At 47.5% G+C, this 19,624-nt stretch overlaps 1 protein-coding gene across 10 annotated transcripts in view; it reads left to right on the top strand.

Annotated features, from left to right (window-relative positions):
- CHD3 (chromodomain helicase DNA binding protein 3) overlaps positions 1-19,624 on the top strand; it is a 1,503,198-nt gene that overhangs the window by 874,564 nt on the left and 609,010 nt on the right. For all 10 annotated transcript variants that reach the window (XM_069218663.1, XM_069218665.1, XM_069218664.1 and 7 more), the window contains exon 23: positions 12,824-13,073. In XM_069218663.1, coding sequence (XP_069074764.1) covers positions 12,824-13,073 — 250 coding nt within the window. The remainder of the gene's footprint in view (positions 1-12,823; positions 13,074-19,624) is intronic.

The following is a 19,624-nucleotide window of genomic DNA, read 5'->3' as shown; positions in this document are numbered from 1 at the left end:
CTTATCAGAGGGTAGTGTTAAGCATTTATTGTACACACAGAGGCAATAAATGAGGAACACACACTCAAAGACTTAACTCCAGGCCAATAGTTTTTTTTATATAGAAAAATATATCTTCTTAATTTATTTTAGAACCACAAGATTCAAGATTTTAGGTAAGTACATAAAATGCAAGGTTCTTCACACAGGGAAGTATAGAACTTTCATTTACAACAGTAGTACACACAGTTTTGGTTAAAATGGCAATAAGCTAAGTGGACACTGCAAAAATCAACAGTTCCTGGGGGAGGTAAGTCTTGGTAGGTTTTTCAGGTAAGTAAAGCACTTACACAGTCAGTCTCCTGGGCATAGGCAGCCCACCCTTGGAGGTTCAAGGCAACCCCAAGCCACAGCACCAGCAACACAGGGCCGGTCAGGTGCAGAGGTCAAAGGAGGGCCCAAAACACATAGGTGCCTAAGAATAACAGGGGTGCTACGGTCCTAGTCTACTTACAGGTAAGTACCTGCGTCCTCGGGGAGCAGACCAGGGGGGTTTTGTAGAGCACTGGGAGGGACACACACAAGCCCACAAAACACACCCTCAGCGGCACGGGGGTTGCCGGGTGCAGTAGGCAAAGTAGGCGTCGGGTTTGCTATTGAAAGCAATGGAGGGACCTGGGAGTCACTTAGGCAATGCAGGCAGGGCACAGGGGGTGCTTCTCGGGCCAGGCGCTGGCTGGGCTACGATGAGGGCTGCCTGCTGGTCACTCCTGCACTGGTAGGTGGTTCCTCTTGTTCCTGGGGGCTGCAAGTGCAGTGCTTGGTCCAGGCATTGGGTTTCTTTGTTACCAAGCAGTTGCTGTCAGAGGGAGCCTCTGGATCCTCTCTGCAGGTGTCTCTGTGGGGGTGCAGAGAGGTCGACTCAGGGTGTCCATGTTGTTGGAGTCACCTGGAAGTCCTCTCTGCGGTGTTGGTTTCTCCAAACTCAAGCCAGGAGCGTCGGATGTATAGTGTGAAGTCTCACACTTCCGGCGGGAACGGAGAGTCTCTTTAAAAGTTGCTTTATAGTTGAAAAGTTGTTGCAGTTTCTGAACAGTGCCGCTGTTCTCTGGAGTTTCTTCATCCTTTAGGTGCAGGGCAGTCCTCTGAGTCTTCAGAGGTTGCTGGTCCCACTGGATGCATCGCTGTGCAGGTTCTTTGAGTCTGGAGACAGGCCGGTAGGGCTGGGGCCAAGTCAGTTGGTGTCTCCGTTGTCTCTGCTGGGCTTTCAGGTCAGTAGTCCTTCTTCTTTCTTCAGGTTGCAGGAATCTGATTTCCTGGGTTCAGGGTCACCCCTAAATACAAAATTTAGGTGGGTGTTTAGGTCTGGGGAGCAGTAGCCAATGGCTACTGTCCTTAAGGGTGGCTACACCCTCCTTGCCTCCTCCCTTTGGGGAGAAGGTCACTTTCCTATTGGGGGAATCCTCCAAAACCAAGATGGAGGATTTCTAAAGGCAGGGGTTTCCTCAGCTCAGGGCATCTTAGTGGCCGTCCTCACTGATAGGTGACTTCTTGTTTTTCTCATGATCTCCTCTGGACTTACCACCAGAAGTGGGGGCTGTGTCCAGGGGGCAGACATCTCCACTAGCTAGAATGTCCTGGGGCATTGTAACACGAAGCATGAGCCTTTGAGGCTTACTGCTAGGTGTTACAGTTCCTGCAGAGGGGAGGTGTTAAGCACCTCCACACAGTGCAGGCTTTGTTTCTGGCCTCAGAGAGCACAAAGGCTCTCACCCCAGGGTGTCAGAAACTCTTCTCATTGGCAGGCTGGCACAGACCAGTCAGTCCTGCACTGAAGGATTGGGTAAAATACAGGGGGCATCTTCTAAGACGCCTTCTGTGTGCATTTTTTAATAAATACAGCACTGGCATCAGTGCAGGTTTATTATTCTGAGAAGTTTGATACCAAACTTCCCAGTATTCAGTGTAGCCATTATGGAGCTGTGGAGTTTGTTTTGACAAACTCCCAGACCATATACTTAAAATGGCCACACTGTACTTACAATGTCTAAGAATAGACTTAGACACTGTAGAGGCATATTGCTCATGCAGCTATGCCCTCACCTGTGGTATAGTGCATCCTACCTTAGGGCAGTAAGGCCTGCCAGAGGGGTGACTTACCTGTGCCACAGGCAGTATTTTGTGTGCATGGCATTCTGAGGGGGATGCCATGTTGGCTTCGCCTTTTTTCTCCCCACCAACACACACAATCTGCAATGGCAGTGTGCATGTGTTAGGTGAGGGGTCCCTTAGGGTGGCACAACACATGCTGCAGCCCTTAGGGACCTTCCCTGGTCACAGGCCCCTTGGTACCATTGGTACCTTTTACAAGGGACTTATCTGTGTGCCAGGGGTGTGCCAATTTTGGCAACAATGGTACATTGTTAGTGAAAGAACACTGGTGCTGGGGCCTGGCTAGCAGAGTCCCAGCACACTTCTCAGTCAAGTCAGCATCAATATCAGGCAAAAAATGTTTTTAGCCTTTTAATATAGGCTGCATGTATGTCTTTTTTACTCCAGTATTGGAACTTTCATAGATTCACATGCTTGAATCATTCCCCGTCGTCGAGATGGGAGCCCCCGGTATAAATTACAGAAGTAGTGTTAAAATATATTAACAGAAAGGCCTTAGGCCTCTTCACTTTATCAGTCTATCAGAGTCATTTTAGGAAAAGGACCAAACTTGAGCATCCACCAATCAGACGACACCACCCTTTAGAATCCTTCTGAGAGAAGCTCCAGCACCTCAGATTTTCCCCTGCACGTCGTGCTAGGGAGTCTCCTCAGAGCTGTGCGCTTTATTCACACCTTTTGAACTAGCTTCAACATATTTTTCTCGGAGAAAAAATTCTCTGACCTGATTGGGAAAAACATCTTCAACATGTCTGATAAGGAGAAGAAGGGTTTATTCAGAAATTGCAAAACTTTTGGCAAGAAAAGACTTTATTCTGAAGACCCTCACCAGGATTGTATATACTGCCTCTATCCAGACCATTCAGCCAAGGACAGTAAGGTTTGTCATACCTTTTCCTCTAAGACTCTTAAGGATAGGGAAGGCAGATTATTGATTTGGGTGCAAAAACAGTTTCTGACTCTGGTAGTGATGACTCTTCAATATCTAAAAAGTCATCAAAGAGGGCGTGATCAGACACAAGATCTCCCTCCCAACTATCAAGAAAAGCCCACAAATAGACTGCTTCAGGGTCTTACAAGGGCCGCAGCCCATCTACTTCACCTAAAAAATCTTCCAGTAAAGGGGAGAGAGGTCATGCCAGCAGTTCTGAAACGCATAAAAAGTCATCCTCTGTTCCTCCATCTGTGCCTTTCAGGAGACCTTCCTCTACTTCTACAAAAACGGCACCGTCAACGACAGAGTCATCGTCGACGAGACCGTCGGTGAGTGCTTTTCCGATGCCAACGACGACTGGCACATTTCCACCGTCGACGACAGCTCCGGCGACCCCATCGTCGATGACGAGTGCCCCACCGCCGACGATAGCGGCATCGACGATGTCATCGTCGACGAACGTCTACACCTTATCATCCTCGACGGCGCTTATGACGGTATCGGCTTTACAGTCGTCGACGGCCTAGTCGACCGTAGACTCGCCGGTGAGGCTGTCATCCATCAAAATATCCATGCGTTCATCATCGACTACACCGCCATCAATGAAGACTATGTATGCTCCGTCGACGAGAGAAAAACATCAGAAAATTCACGAGAAACTGACCCCAAAGCATACCTCACCTAGTAAGGTGACCTCCCTTATTCCAGTGCATCTGTTAGAGGGAGATGAAGAGTCGGACGATGAGGGGCCATTCGGAGCAGCCCATAGTCCATCACAATTAAATGTCAAGTACCAAGAAGAAGATGAATTTGATGAATCTTATGACCCTCAATTTTATGGAGTAGACCAACAATTTCAAGAGGGGGCATACATTCCATCTTCCTTATTGTCTGACCTCAGAGCAGTGTTAGCTGATTACAGCAGGCGTTTTCCTCCTCAAGGGGACCAACGTCCTCCATCGCCCGTCTCTGGGGTTACCACTCCACGTCAGAGACCAGTTTCTTTACCTCTCAAAAATGTGGCTACTCCGGATATGACTCTGTCTCAGGATACGGACATGTCAGAAGGGGATCACGAAGCAGGGGAGCTCCTGGACACTCATTCCGAGTGGGGTGAATACATCATCCCTGCTCCTCCTTCTCCTTCCCAATCAAAGGTGGAGTCCCCACCAGACGACATTGGAGGATTTCACAATCTCCTAGAAAGAGCAGCTAAGCGTTTCGCTTTGCCAATGCCATCAAAACAAACAGACTGTTTTCTCTATGATTTTAAAGAGCCGTTTCAAAAATCTGTGCACTCTATTCCGCTGGTCAGCTATTTGTGGGAAGAAGGACTAAAAGTGATGCACAATCCTGCTACTGTCACAGCAGTACTGCCTCATTTAGACAAGAAATACAAGGCACCGGATGATGCACCGGCATGTCTAACTGGTCATCCTCATCCGGACTCAGTGGTGGCTCAGGTGGCACAGAGGAAGTCCAAAAATCCACTTGCTCCAATTTCTGCACCCCCAGACACAGAGGGTAGACGACCAGACAACATCGGAAAGAGGTTTCCTCGATGGCTAACCTAGTGGTAGGAGCTGCTAACTCTCTAGCGGTGTTAGCCAGATTTGACAGGCAGCTATGGGCAGACATCGCCCCACATATTAACCAGTTGCCAGAGGACACAAAATCAGAGGCAAACAAGACATTGCAAGAAGGACAGCGCACGTCAGCGGAGCTCATTGACTGTGCAGTGGACATAGCCACGACTGCATTTCGACAACTCGCAGGGGCAGCTGTTCTTAGAAGACAATGTTGGCTAAAGGCTACTTCATTCCGGCCTGAGGTGCAGAATACGATTTTAGACTTCCTTTTCGATGGCCAGGCGTTATTTGGCAAACATATCGACGAGGCTTTACAATCTATTAAGTCTGACGATGATACGGCAAGGTCATTAGGGACTCTCCAATTTCGAAAGCCTTCCTTTCAACAGTATCGGCAATATTACCCACAATATTACCCACAAAGGCAGCCGCAGCAAGCAGCTTATGGTAGATCTGGTGGTAGGGGACGCTCAACTCGCCCTGCTAAAGACTCGGCTCGTAGAGCCTGATGCATCCGGGGCACCGGCTACACCCAATTCTCCTCCTCTGGTTCTAGGCGGAAGGATATCACTCTTCCTCAAACAATGGCAAGTCATCACATCAGACAAGTGGGTCCTCCAATTAGTGAAACAGGGCGACACTCTAGAATTTACCCAACTGCCTCCCTCCAATCCTCCCCGCACGACTCCTTCAAGATACCCACAACAACTCAAGAAGGAGATCAACAAGATGCTCCTCAAAGGAGCTATAGAAAAGGTACCTCGGTACAGCAAGGAAGAGGGTTTTATTCCAGGTTCTTCCTCATTCGTAAAAAGTGGAAAGATTGGAGGCCGATCCTCGATTTACAGGAACTGAACATCTACTTAAAAAAGCAATCGTTCCGCATGATCAGCCTGCAAGATGTCCTCCTGCGTCTGAACCAGGAAGATTTCATGTCTACACTAGACCTAAAAGACGCATATTTCCACATTCCCATCCACCCTGCCCACAGACAATACCTGAGATTCACCGTAGCCGGAAGCCATTTTCAATTTCGAGTCCTTCCCTTTGGCCTAAAATCAGCTCCCAGGATATTCACCAAATGTCTAGCGCCAATCGCAGCCTTCCTCAGGAGGAGGAAACACCAAATTTTTCCATATCTAGACGATTGGCTGATAAAAGCAAACACCTACGCAGGAGCGCGCAGATCAACAAGAAGGTGCGTTTCCTTGCTAACCAATCTAGGCCTCACCATCAACTGGGAGAAGTCCAAACCTCTGCCAGCACGCAGTATCACCTTTTTAGGGGCAAACCTGGACACGCAATCCACCATGGCGTGTCCCACAGTAGACAGACAACAAAGGTTACTGACACTAACAAAATCAATACAGAGAAGAAGCCGTGTTTCTGTCCGCCTGTTCAAATCACTGTTGGGCATGATGTCATCATGCATACCTCTGATTCCTCTCTGCAGACTAAAAATGTCCCCGTTACTGGAGCAGCTAAACTGTCAATGGCTCCAGGTTTCGGGAAGCTTTGAAGATCGAATACACATAACCCCAGCAATAGCCAAAGCCCTGACATGGTGGTCTCAAAGGCATAATCTGTCCATCGGCCTTTCGTTTTTACATCGTCCGGCTCCGTGGACCATCACTACGGACGCATCTCTGGAGGGCTGGGGAGCCGTGCTACAGGATCTTCAAGTAAGTGGCAAGTGGCCACCACAGTTGACAGTGATGCACATCAGTCTGCTAGAGCTCAGAGCAGTGTACCTCGCTTTGCAGGCTTTTCTCCCGAAAATATCAGGATCACACGTAGTCATAAGAACAGACAACACCACTACGATGCATTACCTCAGCAAACAAGGAGGCACGAGATCTCTCACCCTCTCGAGAGAAGCACAGAGAATTTGGAATTGGACTCGCAGCAAGGCATCACACTCACAGCTGTGCATTTGCCGGGGATAGAGAACAAGACAGCGGATGCGCTCAGCAGACAAAGATCGAGCTGCCACGAGTGGGAGCTGGACCATTCGATAGTGGACTACATCTTTTCCCAGTGGGGAACCCCAACAATAGACCTGTTTGCCAACAAGGGGAACGCCAAATGCCAGTACTTTGCAAGCTGGCATCACCAGAAGGGATCTTGGGGGAATGCGTTTTCGATAGTCTGGTCAGACATCTTTGCTTACGCCTTTCCTCCAGTTCCATTGATCCCAAGAGTCCTCACAAAGATAAAGGCAGAGCCGTGCACTCTGATATTGATAGCTCCGTATTGTCCCTGCCAACACTGGTTTGCGGAGCTTCTTCTTCTATCAATCAAGCCTCACATTCCGCTGAAACCGTTTCCACAATTGCTAACAATGAACAAAGGACAAGTATGCCACCCGGATCCTCAGTCGATGCGATTGTCAGCATGGCTCCTGGGCAAAGGGAGTTTGCACATTTGAATATCCCACAGGAGCATAGGGACATCTTTTCCAGAGCGGATAGCACTAATAAGGCTTACTCTTGCAAATGGAAACGATTTTGTGTCTGGTGTCATCAGCGGCAGATTGACCCACTATCTTCACCACCGAGACAAATGTTGCCGTACTTATTGCAATTAGCGTAAGCAGGCCTGGCACATTCTTCCATTAAAGTACATCTGGTGGCAATAGCAGCATACAGACGCTCAGACGCTTCACCCTCGCTGTATTCCTCTCGTCTAATCAAACGTTTTTTTAAAGGACTTTTCAGGGTTTTTCCTCCATTCAGACCACCTCCTCCTTTGTGGAACCTGAATATTGTTTTAGCACAGCTGATGAAGCATCCGTTTGAACCAATTCATCGTGCTTCTCTAAAATTCCTTTTGTGGAAGGTTGCTTTATTGGTGGCTCTCACATCAGCCAGACGTGTCAGTGAGGTGTAGGCCCTCTCTATACAAGAACCGTTCTTACGGATTAAACAAGACAGGCTACTGCTGCATACTTCATCCCGAAGGTCCCTTCAGACTTCCACATCAACGAGCCCTTAGTGTTCAAATCTTTTTTTCCTCATCCTTCTACTCCGGCGGAAAGAGCATTACACTCCTTAGACGTTAAGAGATGTGTTCAATTCTACCTGGACAGAACTAAGTCCTTTCGACGCTCTAATCAATTGTTCGTAGCATACAGCGCACCTAGACGAGGCCAACCACTCTCTAAGCAGAGTATAACCAGATGGATCGCCTCAGCCATTCGATCTGCCATCAAGCAGCGGGTAAACCTCTGCATTCAACTGTACATGCTCATTCTACGAGGGCAGTTTCTTCGTCAGCAGCGCTGTTCGCAGGGGTTTCCCTGCAAGACATTTGTAGAGCAGCAACATGGAAGAGCTGTCATACATTTATGAGACACTACTGCTTGGAATCGCTATCTCAAGGAGAGGTAGCAGTGGGTCAAGCAGTCCTCAGGAACCTCTTCAGGTGAAGGTGAGCCATCTTTTTTCATCCCTCCATCCTCGAAGAGGTATGCACATTGTTCATGTCTCTTATGGTCGGATACAGAATTATAATTTGTAAAAAAAAAAAAAGAGGGGAGACGAGGGTAGAATAGAGAAAAGTGAAGATAATTAACGATAGTATTGACATACGATATTTTCTTTGAAGTATTCTTTGATATATTTATATATATATATATATATAGAGAGAGAGAGAGATTTATATGGATGTATTTACAGATGGCTTATATATGCATGTGTTTTGTATCATACATGGTTACAACAGTACAATGTGCATAAGTACTGCTCTCTACTCTGATTCAAGCATGTGAATCTATGAAAGTTCCAATACTGGAGTAAGAAAATTAGTTACTTACCTGTAACTGTAGTTCTCCAGTATTAGTATCTTTCATAGATTCACATGCAACCCACCCACCTCCCCGGAGAGGCTCATTTTCACCTTCCTTTTTCCTTTCTCTCTTTTTTCCTCTCTTTAAAGCGCTTGTGCTTGGAAAATCTGAGGTGCTGGAGCTTCTCTCAGGAGGATTCTAGAGGGTGGTGTTGCCTGATTGGTGGATGCTCAAGTTTGGTCCTTTTCCTAAAATGACTCTGATAGACTGTTAAAGTGAAGAGGCCTAAGGCCTTTCTGTTAATATATATTAACACTACTTGTGTAATTTAAACCGGGGGCTCCCATCTCGATGACGGGGAATGATTCAAGCATGTGAATCTATGAAAGATTCCAATACTGGAGAACTACAGTTACAGTTAAGTAACTAATTTTCTTCATGTATATGTTTTTTAAAATTAAAAAAAACAATTTCATGTGCTATATATATATATATATATATATATATATATCTGATGTTCGATGGCATGTGTAGCTGCAGATACATATTCTTTGCAAAAGTCCGCCATCTAGTGTTGGGCTCAGAGTGTTACAAGTTGTTTTTCTTCGAAGAAGCTTTTTTTCGAGTCACAAGATCGAGTGACTCCTCCTCTCAGTGATAGTGCGCATGGCATCTAGTCCGTTATTAGATTGTTTTCTTTCTGCTGTTGGCTTTGGATGTGTTTCCTCTCGCTCGGGTAGATCTCGGTTCGCTCCTATCTGAACTTCTCTCTTCTTTCTCTAAATGTCAGTATGGTTTTCGATCGCGTTTTCTCACTGAAATTCAATCCGATAGTATCGTCTGGGTCGATTAAACACCGTTTTGGACGACCGCTCCCTTCTCAGGCTTAATTCAAACTCCTGTTTGTCGAATGATGTCAGGCTGATAGATCGGACTCCGTTTCGATTTTGCCCTCTGTGTCACGCCAAGTTCTCAAACACAGACCAACACTTGGTGTGCAACCTCTGCCTCTCTCCCGATCACAAGGAGGAAAGCTGTGAAGCGTGTCGATCCATACGTTCCAAAAAAACTCTCGGAACAAACACCCAACATTTTCGGAGAGAAACAAGCGCAGACTGCAGTTTCCATTGCAGATTCTGATTCCGACCGAGACTCCGATGGGAGCAGCCAATCGATTTCAGCAGCGCAGTACATGAGTACATCAGCCCCTTTCCATCACCAAAAACCATCTAAAAAGACATCAGCACTGGTCTTGGGTCCACCACTGCTTGCAGGCCATGGTTTGACCCAAAAAATACATTCCGATGACCAATCCTCAGGTTTGGCACCAAAAAAGACCAAAGTGCATTCGGCGTCAACTGAACAGCATTCCACTCCTGTTTTGGGATTGAGTCGAAGAGTAGAGACCTACACCTTGGAGCCGAAACACCCATCGCCCATTTCGGAGCAGAAAAAACTACCATCCATTTCGGAGCCGACATTCTTGGCCCGATTAAAACATTCAGGCCCTCATTACAGCCCCAGCGGATGGCGGTAAAATGAAGAAAAGTACTGCCAACAGGCTGGCGATACTTTTACCCATAATATGACATTGGCAACTTGGCTGAAGCCAAACTGCCAATGTACCACTCCGTCCGCCACGGCGGTTACAGCCGCCGGGCTGGAGACTTCAGTCTCCAGCCAGGCGGCCATTACTAGCCCACACACGGGATTATGACCCTGCCTACCAACATGGTTTTCTTGGCTTCCTTACCGCCACGAAAACCATGGTGCTAGGCACTATCAGTGAAAGGGAATTCCTTCCCTGTCACTGATAGATATCTTCCTTTCCCCCTCCCAGGTTTCCCTCCCACAACCCCCCTCCCACTCCAGACCCACCCCCCAACATAAACGTACCTTCACGCACCATTGTACACACTCATACCCACATTCAGCCATGCATGCATACATCCATTCACACACACATCCACACACAGTGACATACATACAAGCACATACGCATTCACACAACACAACATACACGCACTCACACATCCATACATGCACACATATACAACATGCAACACACACCTGCATTCACGCACACACAAACATTCACACACACCGTTACAATGCCCCAGAGCACTCCAGCTAGTGGAGATGCCCGCCCCTTGGACACAGCCCCCACTTTTGGCAGCAAGTCCAGAGGAGATAATGAGAAAAACAAGGAGGAGTCATCTACCAGTCAGGACAGCCCCTAAGGTGTCCTGAGCTTAGGTGACCCCTGCCTTTAGAAATCCTCCATCTTGAGATTGGAGGATTCCCCGAATAGGATTAGGGATGTGCCCCCCTCCCCTCAGGGAGGAGGCACAAAGTGGGTGTAGCCACCCTCCAGGACAGTAGCCATTGTCTACTGTCCTCTTGTCCTAAACAAACCCCTAAATCTAGTATTTAAGGGCAACCCAGAACCCAGGAAATCAGATTCCTGCAACCTACAACAAGAAGAAGGACTGCTGAACTGAAAGCCCTGCAGAGATGACAGAGATGACAACTGACTTGGCCCCAGCCCTACCGGCCTGTCTCCAGACTCAAAGAACCTGCACAGCGACGCATCCTACAAGAACCAGCGACCTCTGAAGCCTCAGAGGACTGCCCTGAACCCTAGGGACCAAGAAACTCCCTAGAACAGTGGCACTGTTCAAAAACAGCAATAACTTTGCAACTTTCAAAGACTTCACTCTTCCCGCTGGAAGCATGAGACTTCATCCTCTCCACCCGACGCCCCTGGCTCGAGCTCCAGAGAACCAACACTGCAGGGAGGACACCCAGGCGACTGCGACCTCGTGAGTAACCTGAGACGACCCCCCCGGACCTCCACAGCGACGCATGCAGAGAGGATCCAGAGGCTCCCCCTGACCGCGACTGCCTGGAACAAAGAACCCGACGCATGGACCAAGCACTGCACCCGCAGCCCCCAGGCCCCAGAAGGAACCGAACTCCAGTGCAGGAGTGACCATCAGGCGACCCTCTGCCTAGCCCAGTTGGTGGCTGGTCTGAGAAGCCCCCCTGTGCCCTGCCTGCACTGCTATAGTGACCCCTGGGTCCCTCCATTGATTCCTATTGAAAACCTGACGCCTGCTAAGCACACAGCACCCGGCCGCCCCTGTGCCGCTGAGGGTGTGTTTTGTGTGCATACTTGTGTCCCCACCAGTGCTCTACAAAACCCCCCTGGTCTGCCCTTTGAAGATGCAGCTACTTACCTGACGGCAGACTGGAACCGGAGCACCCCTGTTCTCCATAGGTGCCTATGTTATTTGGGCCTTACTTTGACCTTTGCACCTGACCGGCCCTGTGTTGCTGGTGCAGTGACTTTGGGGTTGCTTTGAACCCCCATCGGTGGGCTGCCTATGCCCAGGAACTTGAACTTGTAAGTGCCTTACTTACCTGAAAAACTAACCAATACTTACCTCCCCCATTTTCTCAGAAGCGGGCTAAGGTAAATTAGAATTAAGATGTTAATGCAGGTATGAAAATAGTATGTTAAAAATATCAGGGAAGGTATGTGTTTTTAGTAGTTTTAGGCATAATGTATTTTTACAGGGGCTATTAATAGTTAAAGAGAGAACGTCTACAAACGTACAGCATCCCATTTCCACACCTGTTTACTCAGACTACCCAATACCTTAACTTATGCTAAAAAAGAGAGAAATTGACTAACCAAAACAATGACTAAAGAAGAGATCTCCAACCTTTACTACACTGAGATCTACTTCTGCATAAGGAAAATCTTCTCAAGCTGCTATCAAATTGTCAAAGTGCAAAAGTGACCACATTGTTAGCAGTGCATTAGTGACCATTCAAACACTTCAGGCGGAGTTACCAGCAGAAATGTCAGGAAAAAAGTTATCAATGTGAAGTGCTGCCACGTGCCCAATGAAATAACAGCTGAAGCAGCACTCGCCTTCTGGCATAAGGGACATAACCACAGCAATAAGTGTCCTAAACTCAGTTTGAATTATTATTAAGCTATCAGCTCTAAATATGTTTTGAAAATGAAACCATTATGTCTTCATCAGCATATCATTTTCTGAAAATAAACATTGTAGCATCTTCATTGGTAGTGGTAAACAATACAATAATTCCAAACTGCCTGCGGGGACCCCAGACCACTTCTTTTACACTTATTGTTCATATAACAATTCACGAAGGGTGTAAATGTCCATCTGTCTTCATGATGGTTTGATTGTGCTTTCACTTCAGAGTAAGTCTTACATCAACTTTCTTACATGATAAGTGGCTGATTTGGCAGCACAGAATTATATACTGTTCAGTAAGACCAGATTTGACCATTTTTTCCAATCTCTCTTTGTGTTTTTATTGTAGGCCTTTAGTAGAGCGCACCGCATTGGTCAAGCCAATAAGGTGATGATCTATCGTTTTGTTACTCGTGCCTCTGTAGAAGAGCGAATCACTCAAGTGGCCAAGAGGAAGATGATGCTGACTCACCTAGTTGTGCGACCTGGACTAGGCTCCAAAGCAGGCAGTATGTCCAAGCAGGAGCTGGATGACATCTTGAAGTTTGGCACAGAGGAACTCTTTAAGGATGAGATTGAAGGTATCCGGTTACAGGGTGGTAAGTAGGGAGAGAAGCGGCTTAAGTTGTTTGATATAGCCAACATATTATTCAGGCTTCCGATCCTAGTTGATATGGTTGGCCTCAGTAAATAATGTTTAGGCAAATGGAGAACTCCATGAGTTATTGCCCAGATTTTGTCAGTTTGGAAATGGTTGCTTAAAGGACTTTGTTTAACTTATGCTAACAGTGCAGTTCTAGTTTTCTACTGTTATGTTCCCCCACCCGGCTCTGTGATGCCGAGCAACAAACTGTCCTCAATGAGCCCTACATGAATTTGTTTTTTAAGGTATTCAAAATGCAAATGTTTCTTTGACTCCTGAGAAAACAGTGCAGAGCCAAACAGTGTTGCCTCTTAAGTTCGGAAGCAGAACTGCCTGCTCCCTAGTTAGTTGATAGTGATAATTTTTAGAACTATAAACCTATTCCGCCTTAAACCTATTTACCAACCATACTTCCCTAAACAGTCAAACATGAACTGTCTCAGACATTTGTATTTGTGGTGTTTTTAAGTAGGCCTAGCATGCATTCATAAATCTGCCTTCTGCTTTTATAACCTGGCTGGCTCCTTCAATACTAGACCGTTGGCAACCTGCCATGTATAGGTGGAGCAATGAAAACCTTCTATAGCTGTTAGATGTTATTTGTTCACTGAAATTGCACACTAAGGGGGTCATTACAACCCTGGCGGTTGAAGGAGAAATGGCGGTTTTACCGACAACAGGCTGGCGGTAAAAAATCTGGAATTATGAACATGGCGGTTACCGCCATGGTCATCCGCCACTTCTCCGATCAGACCGCCATGGCGGAGGCGACGCTGGGCTGAACACTTGGGTCTCCAGCCCGGCGGCCGTCACAAGACTGCCGGCGGTATCATGACCCGGCTTACCGCCATGGATTTCATGAGGTTTGGAACCGCCATGAAATCCATGGCGGTCAGCACTATCAGTGCCAGGGAATTCCTTCCATGGCACTGATAGGGGTCTCCATAACCCCCCACCCCCTCCCCCGAGTCTGTCCACGACACCCCCCACCCCCCTGCCACTCCCCAAAGGTGTCAGGACCCCCCTCCCTACCCCTACCCCCGACATCACAACACAGACACACACCCGACACGCATGCAGGCACCACCAACACACATTCCCACACACACACGAACAAACATGCCAACAGACACACACACAGTCATACACGCACACCCTCATTCAGACGTACACGCACACATCCATACAGACATACATACAGACAGACACACACACATTTCCATTCACACTACACCCCGCATGCATACACGCACTCACAAACCCCCTCTACATACTCAAACGCACACCCCCATGCACCCACACATCACACAACACCCCCCACCCCCCTCCCCTAACGGACAATCAACTTATCTTGTCCGTTGATCTTCCAGGAGGGGACGGGATCCATGGGGGCTGCTCCGCCGCCACCACACCGTCAACAGAACACTGCCACGCCGAATCACAGAACGTGATTCGGTGGGCGGTGTTCTGTTGACGTGGCGGTGGAGGTGGATCAACCTCCACTTCCCCGGCACCCGCCAGTATGGCTGCTGGCGGCTCTCCATCCGGAAAAGGACAGAGGGATGCCGGCAGTCATAATACGCCGAGCGGAAAACCGCCACCACTGGCGGTCTTCAGCACGGCGGTCCCTCGGCGGTCTTGTCAAAAGACCGCCGAGGTCGAAATGACCCCCTAAATTTGAGTAATAAATTCAATTCAATTCAGCTTTATTTCGGCAAAACAATGCCCTTAAGGCACATTTCACACAAACTCTTCAATAAAAGCTCGTTATAATAAAAGATAAAACCATTAGATTCTAAAAACAGATTGGAGAAAAAAAATCATCTACAGCTTATAAATAACATTTCACAAGGTACAGGATATACATTATCTTACAATAATTACACTCAGGACAAAATATAAGACTAAAACTGGAGTAAAGTCAAGGATATTTACAAATACAAGCCTTCATAAAATAGGTTAAAAAAGAAAAATACAAAGAAAGGAAACACTAATATAGGCAAATTAATAAAATGTATACCTTGGAAGTCAAAGGTTTAGATCTGATATGTCATATTGTCTCTAAGCATTGTGCCAACGCACATGCCACAGTCCCATGTGGATTTGTTCTACAAATCCTCAGAGTCAAGTGTCAATCTCTAATATCCAGGGACTTGCAAAGAGGCCTAATCCAGCACACCCGCTGCCTCATATACGCCAGACAGTGAAATAGGACATGAGAGACATTCTTTGTAGTCGTACATCTCATCGGGCTATAGCTGTTAGATGTTATTTGTTCACTGAAATTGCACACTAAATTTGAGTAATAAATTTCACGCCACTTTCTGCATGCAAATATGCATCCTCTAGCAGAATGATGTGACATAGAGCCTTGGTTTCTCTTATAGGGCCTTCCAATATTCTTGAAACGTACATGACATGTTTATTCCCTTCCATTTTCCTCTTCCTTCAGATCTGATAATTTATGTGGTAATTCCAGAGCCTTAATCTGTGCTCATTCTGTCGCCAAATACATGCAGCAAATGCTCCACATAACTTCTGTGGCCCTCCTTGACCATTGACTTCTACTTCGTTCTAGCCTTCTTCATTATGCATTAGAACCTCCCTCTGCAGATCATAATCCTCTGTTACTGGCAACCGTACAGAATTACAGGCTGTGTTTATTGGACCTATGGGACTCCTTCCATGTAACCATTTTGCGAGAATATAGGATGTACCTGCATCCTACTGTACTCTATAAGTACATTGTATATTCATTCATTCTCAGTGCTACATCTTGCATCATTACGATGATCCTGGCTTTGGTAATGGCCATTCTTTGTCAGCAGAATGGCCACTGCTATCCATACCTAGCCCATTCCCTCATCCTGGCATTATCAAGCTATAAGATATTTGGTCTAGCTCTGATCTGCAGGACCATATATTATCTGTGATTCTAACCAAATCATCCTTGGTGCCACCTTGGAGAATACATTTCGTTTGAACAGTCCTGAACTCTAGATAGTCAAAGACCTCATTTATTTATTTAGGATTTTTTTTTTTAATTACCACATAACATCTTACGATAACATTGCACCTCTGAGCACCTCTAGTGACATTACAGCAATTAACCAGGCAGCAGTTTACTTCATGGGCATGCCTTAGTGGGCATGTTGGCTCAGAATCATCTGGGGCTGCAGATGTCTGACATAGTTGTCTCTCCCCATGCAAATAACTACATCCATTCCCTGCAGTCACATCAGGCAATCACTGGGACCAACTGATGGTTGTCCGCTCCAGGACAATTGACGTCTATTTTTACAGTGATGGGATTCTTCTTCCGCCTGCGGCCAACTGCAGCTCCTGGTCACTGCCAGATTCTAAGAGAGCTAATAGAGAATTTTAGCTGCAGACTCTACCTCAGAATAATCCCCAGGCATTAGATTGGATCCATACATTTCTGAGCAGTACACCTGTGCGCCTGTATGTGGAGTTGTTCAGCTTCGCGTTGGTGTCATCGGTGTTGTCCACACCGGAAGTGACGTGTGCGGTGCCTGTATAGCACCACCACAGAGCACTGATGTCAGTTCTTTTCTTTCCACGCCAGTCAGCTCAGATCCTGAGAGAGCTACCACAGTCAATTTTTGGCTGACTTTTCCTCCACTTTTTCTCAAAGTTTTTTTCAAGTTTACATCTCTTGGTGTCCCCTAAGAAGTCAACAGGCTTTAAACCATGGAGTGCCTGTCACAGGCAGATGTCTGTGACAGACCCCCATTTGGTTTGCTTGTGGTGCTTGGACTGGGGCCACGACTCCAAGACTTTGGAGGACTGCTGCACCATGTATTCCAGGGTGCTGAGGGACGGGTCCCCAAAGATCCTCGTGGGTCGATGTCGGATGACCCGACAATGCTGTCAACATGTAAGGTCCCAGGACAGCTTGCTGACCCACTCCTGACACTCGTCTTCTTAATCCAGGTCATCAGAAATGTCCCATAAGAAAAGAAGTCAAAGAAGTTAAAACAATCTTCAGTTTCTCTGCGCTGGTCCAGGTCATCGGACCTAGCACGGTAGCTTCGATACTCTAGGCCTTGCTCGGCGGTGGAGCTTGTGCCAGGGTTTTCTCCATGCCTCAAGGAGTTTTACATTTGGGTAGCCCAGCACCATTGGAGTATCATCAGGACCCACAGGTGGGCCAGGGACCTCTACTGGTTTTCCGCCGGCAGGCCTCATAGATCCACTGCTTGATCTGGAGTGGAGCCACCAGCGATACCACGGCTTTCCTCTGTATCCGCTCCAGTTCCATCACTCTCAGTACTGCAGACTTCCCACTGCAGCCCTGGCCCCATCATTATCCCCGGTTCCATCACAAAGCTGGACGAGCATCGCCGGATGCTTACTCTGGCACCAACCAGTGTCCTGCCTAACGCACCAGAGTTAGTGCCCTTTTCTTTTGACAAGCCTGCAGAGGGTGATGATTGGGAGGGATCAGAGAACCCTTAAGGTTACAATCATCCCCTTGATTACACAGAGGACAACTGGTACGAGGAACTGGCGGATGCCAGTGGTTTGGGCACTTCAGCAGACACTGGCATGGAATCTCCCTCTACCATGGCAATGGAAAAGGGTGCCTCATTCGCAATGGTGGTATGAAGGGTGGCTGAAGTCATGGACATTCAGTTACCCACAGTGGCAGTCAAGGCCACTGGTCAGGTCCTTCATGATGGGCACGTTAAGTCCTGCAGGACTTTATGATTCGATGTGTATCACAAACCCACCACCGGAGAGGTATTGCTTTGGTATCTATTCTAAGGTAAGAAATCTGTGGCTAGAAATCTCTATCAGGTTAAAAAGTTACTTCTCTCGTAGGGGATTTCCATGATAGTCATAAGCACTGAATAGTTCCGCGCGCCTGCGGGGACCCCGGAGCACTGTTGTGTAGTATATTCTTAAGTGCAATCATCAGCTCCTTGACAAAAAAGGTCTGTGAAAAACACTTAAGAATAACAATGTGCAGCCTATGTGAACAGCTACACAGGCCAAATTGTTAGAAGAAAAAACAGTTGTAGTGTAAATTTCACGTTTAAACCTCTATCATAGGCTGCCATTATACAGAATGAAAATAGAGCTGTGCCTTTAAGAAAGTAAAGTCTTCCTGTTTCCCATCATGCACAGCAAAAGGCAGTTGCCTCAGTTCTTTTTTTCCGGCTCCTGCTGACAGGACCCTGAAGCATTGAGCTCTACCTCACAAAAGCTTTTGTGACAGAAATTCATTGAAATATCTTCTGAATTTCATTTTCACTTGACGTTTTTACCTTTGAGTGATCATTTTCTACTGATTTCTGTTAAATTCTGACAGAATTTTGAGGTTTTTCTAGTTAGAAATGCCTTCACTTTTTGATAAATGTCCTTCTTGTGGAAGAAAGAAGGCTAAAACAGATCCACATAGGGTCTGTATAATTTGTCTTCCATCCAGCCACAAACCGGAGTCGTGTGACATTTGTAAAACCTTCTCTAGAAGAACCCTTCGTGATAGAGAGAAGATCCGACTTCAGGCCAGAGAGGACAGGAGAAAAAGTGGCCATTCCACTACAGAGCGAGGAGAAGGTCAGACTTCTACCAGGGCTCAACCTGTTTCCTCCATGACTCCTTCCAGACCTGCTGAAAAACGACATAGATCTCCGACGACGTCGAGAGCGTCGACGTCGAAGCAGGGAACGGCGCCAACATGTTCGCCGTCGAGGAGTGCTTCGCCGGTGAGAAAAAGACATCGTTCGCCGTCGACAGCTATTTCGCCGTCGAGGCGGCGAAGACACCCGACGTCGAGAGGATCTGGGTCGCCGTTGACACGGCGAACACAGTCAACGCCAAGGAGATCCGAGTCGGGCTCGCCGTCGACACGGCGAGGGAGATCGCCGTCGAGAGAGAGTGTTCGCCGTCGGAGGCGTTCACCGTCACTGCACCGACGTCGAGGTTCGTCGTCGAGAGGTTCTCAGCGGCGAGACGAGTCGACGTCTAGAGGCACTCGCCGTCACCGCAGTTCGACGTCGAGGAGTGCTTCGACGTCGAGAAGACCATCTAAGAGGCCTAGAAGGGTTTATACAACCTCGGAATCCTCGGCCTCGCTTATCCTACTTCCAGCATCGCCACAGCTCTCGCAAAGGCAGTCGCCGTTACCACAGACGCCGGTAACACCTACGGCTCCTGTTCCGGCGCCTCCTCCAGAACCTGTTCCGAGGACTCCAACGCGATCTGCAGGGCGTTCTGGTTATTCCTCGAGGCGTACATCTACCTCTAGGCACTGTCGTCAGGAATCACATCATGGACATTCTTCATCGTCCACACGAGACTACTCTCCAACCTTATCGGACTCACCGTCCCCAAGAGTGTCTCCCATAGATGATGTCAACACATTTCAGGAGGTCTTAGTAAGAGGGGCAACCAAGCTGAATATCCCGCTAGCAGCTCCGGCCCCATCGACATCAGTGATCTTTGAGACCTTGCATCAAAGGACATCTTCACGACCTTTAC

Source organism: Pleurodeles waltl, chromosome 12, assembly GCF_031143425.1.
Source record: "Pleurodeles waltl isolate 20211129_DDA chromosome 12, aPleWal1.hap1.20221129, whole genome shotgun sequence".
Lineage (NCBI taxonomy): Eukaryota > Metazoa > Chordata > Amphibia > Caudata > Salamandridae > Pleurodeles > Pleurodeles waltl.
This window is presented reverse-complemented; position numbering and strand designations above follow the sequence as displayed.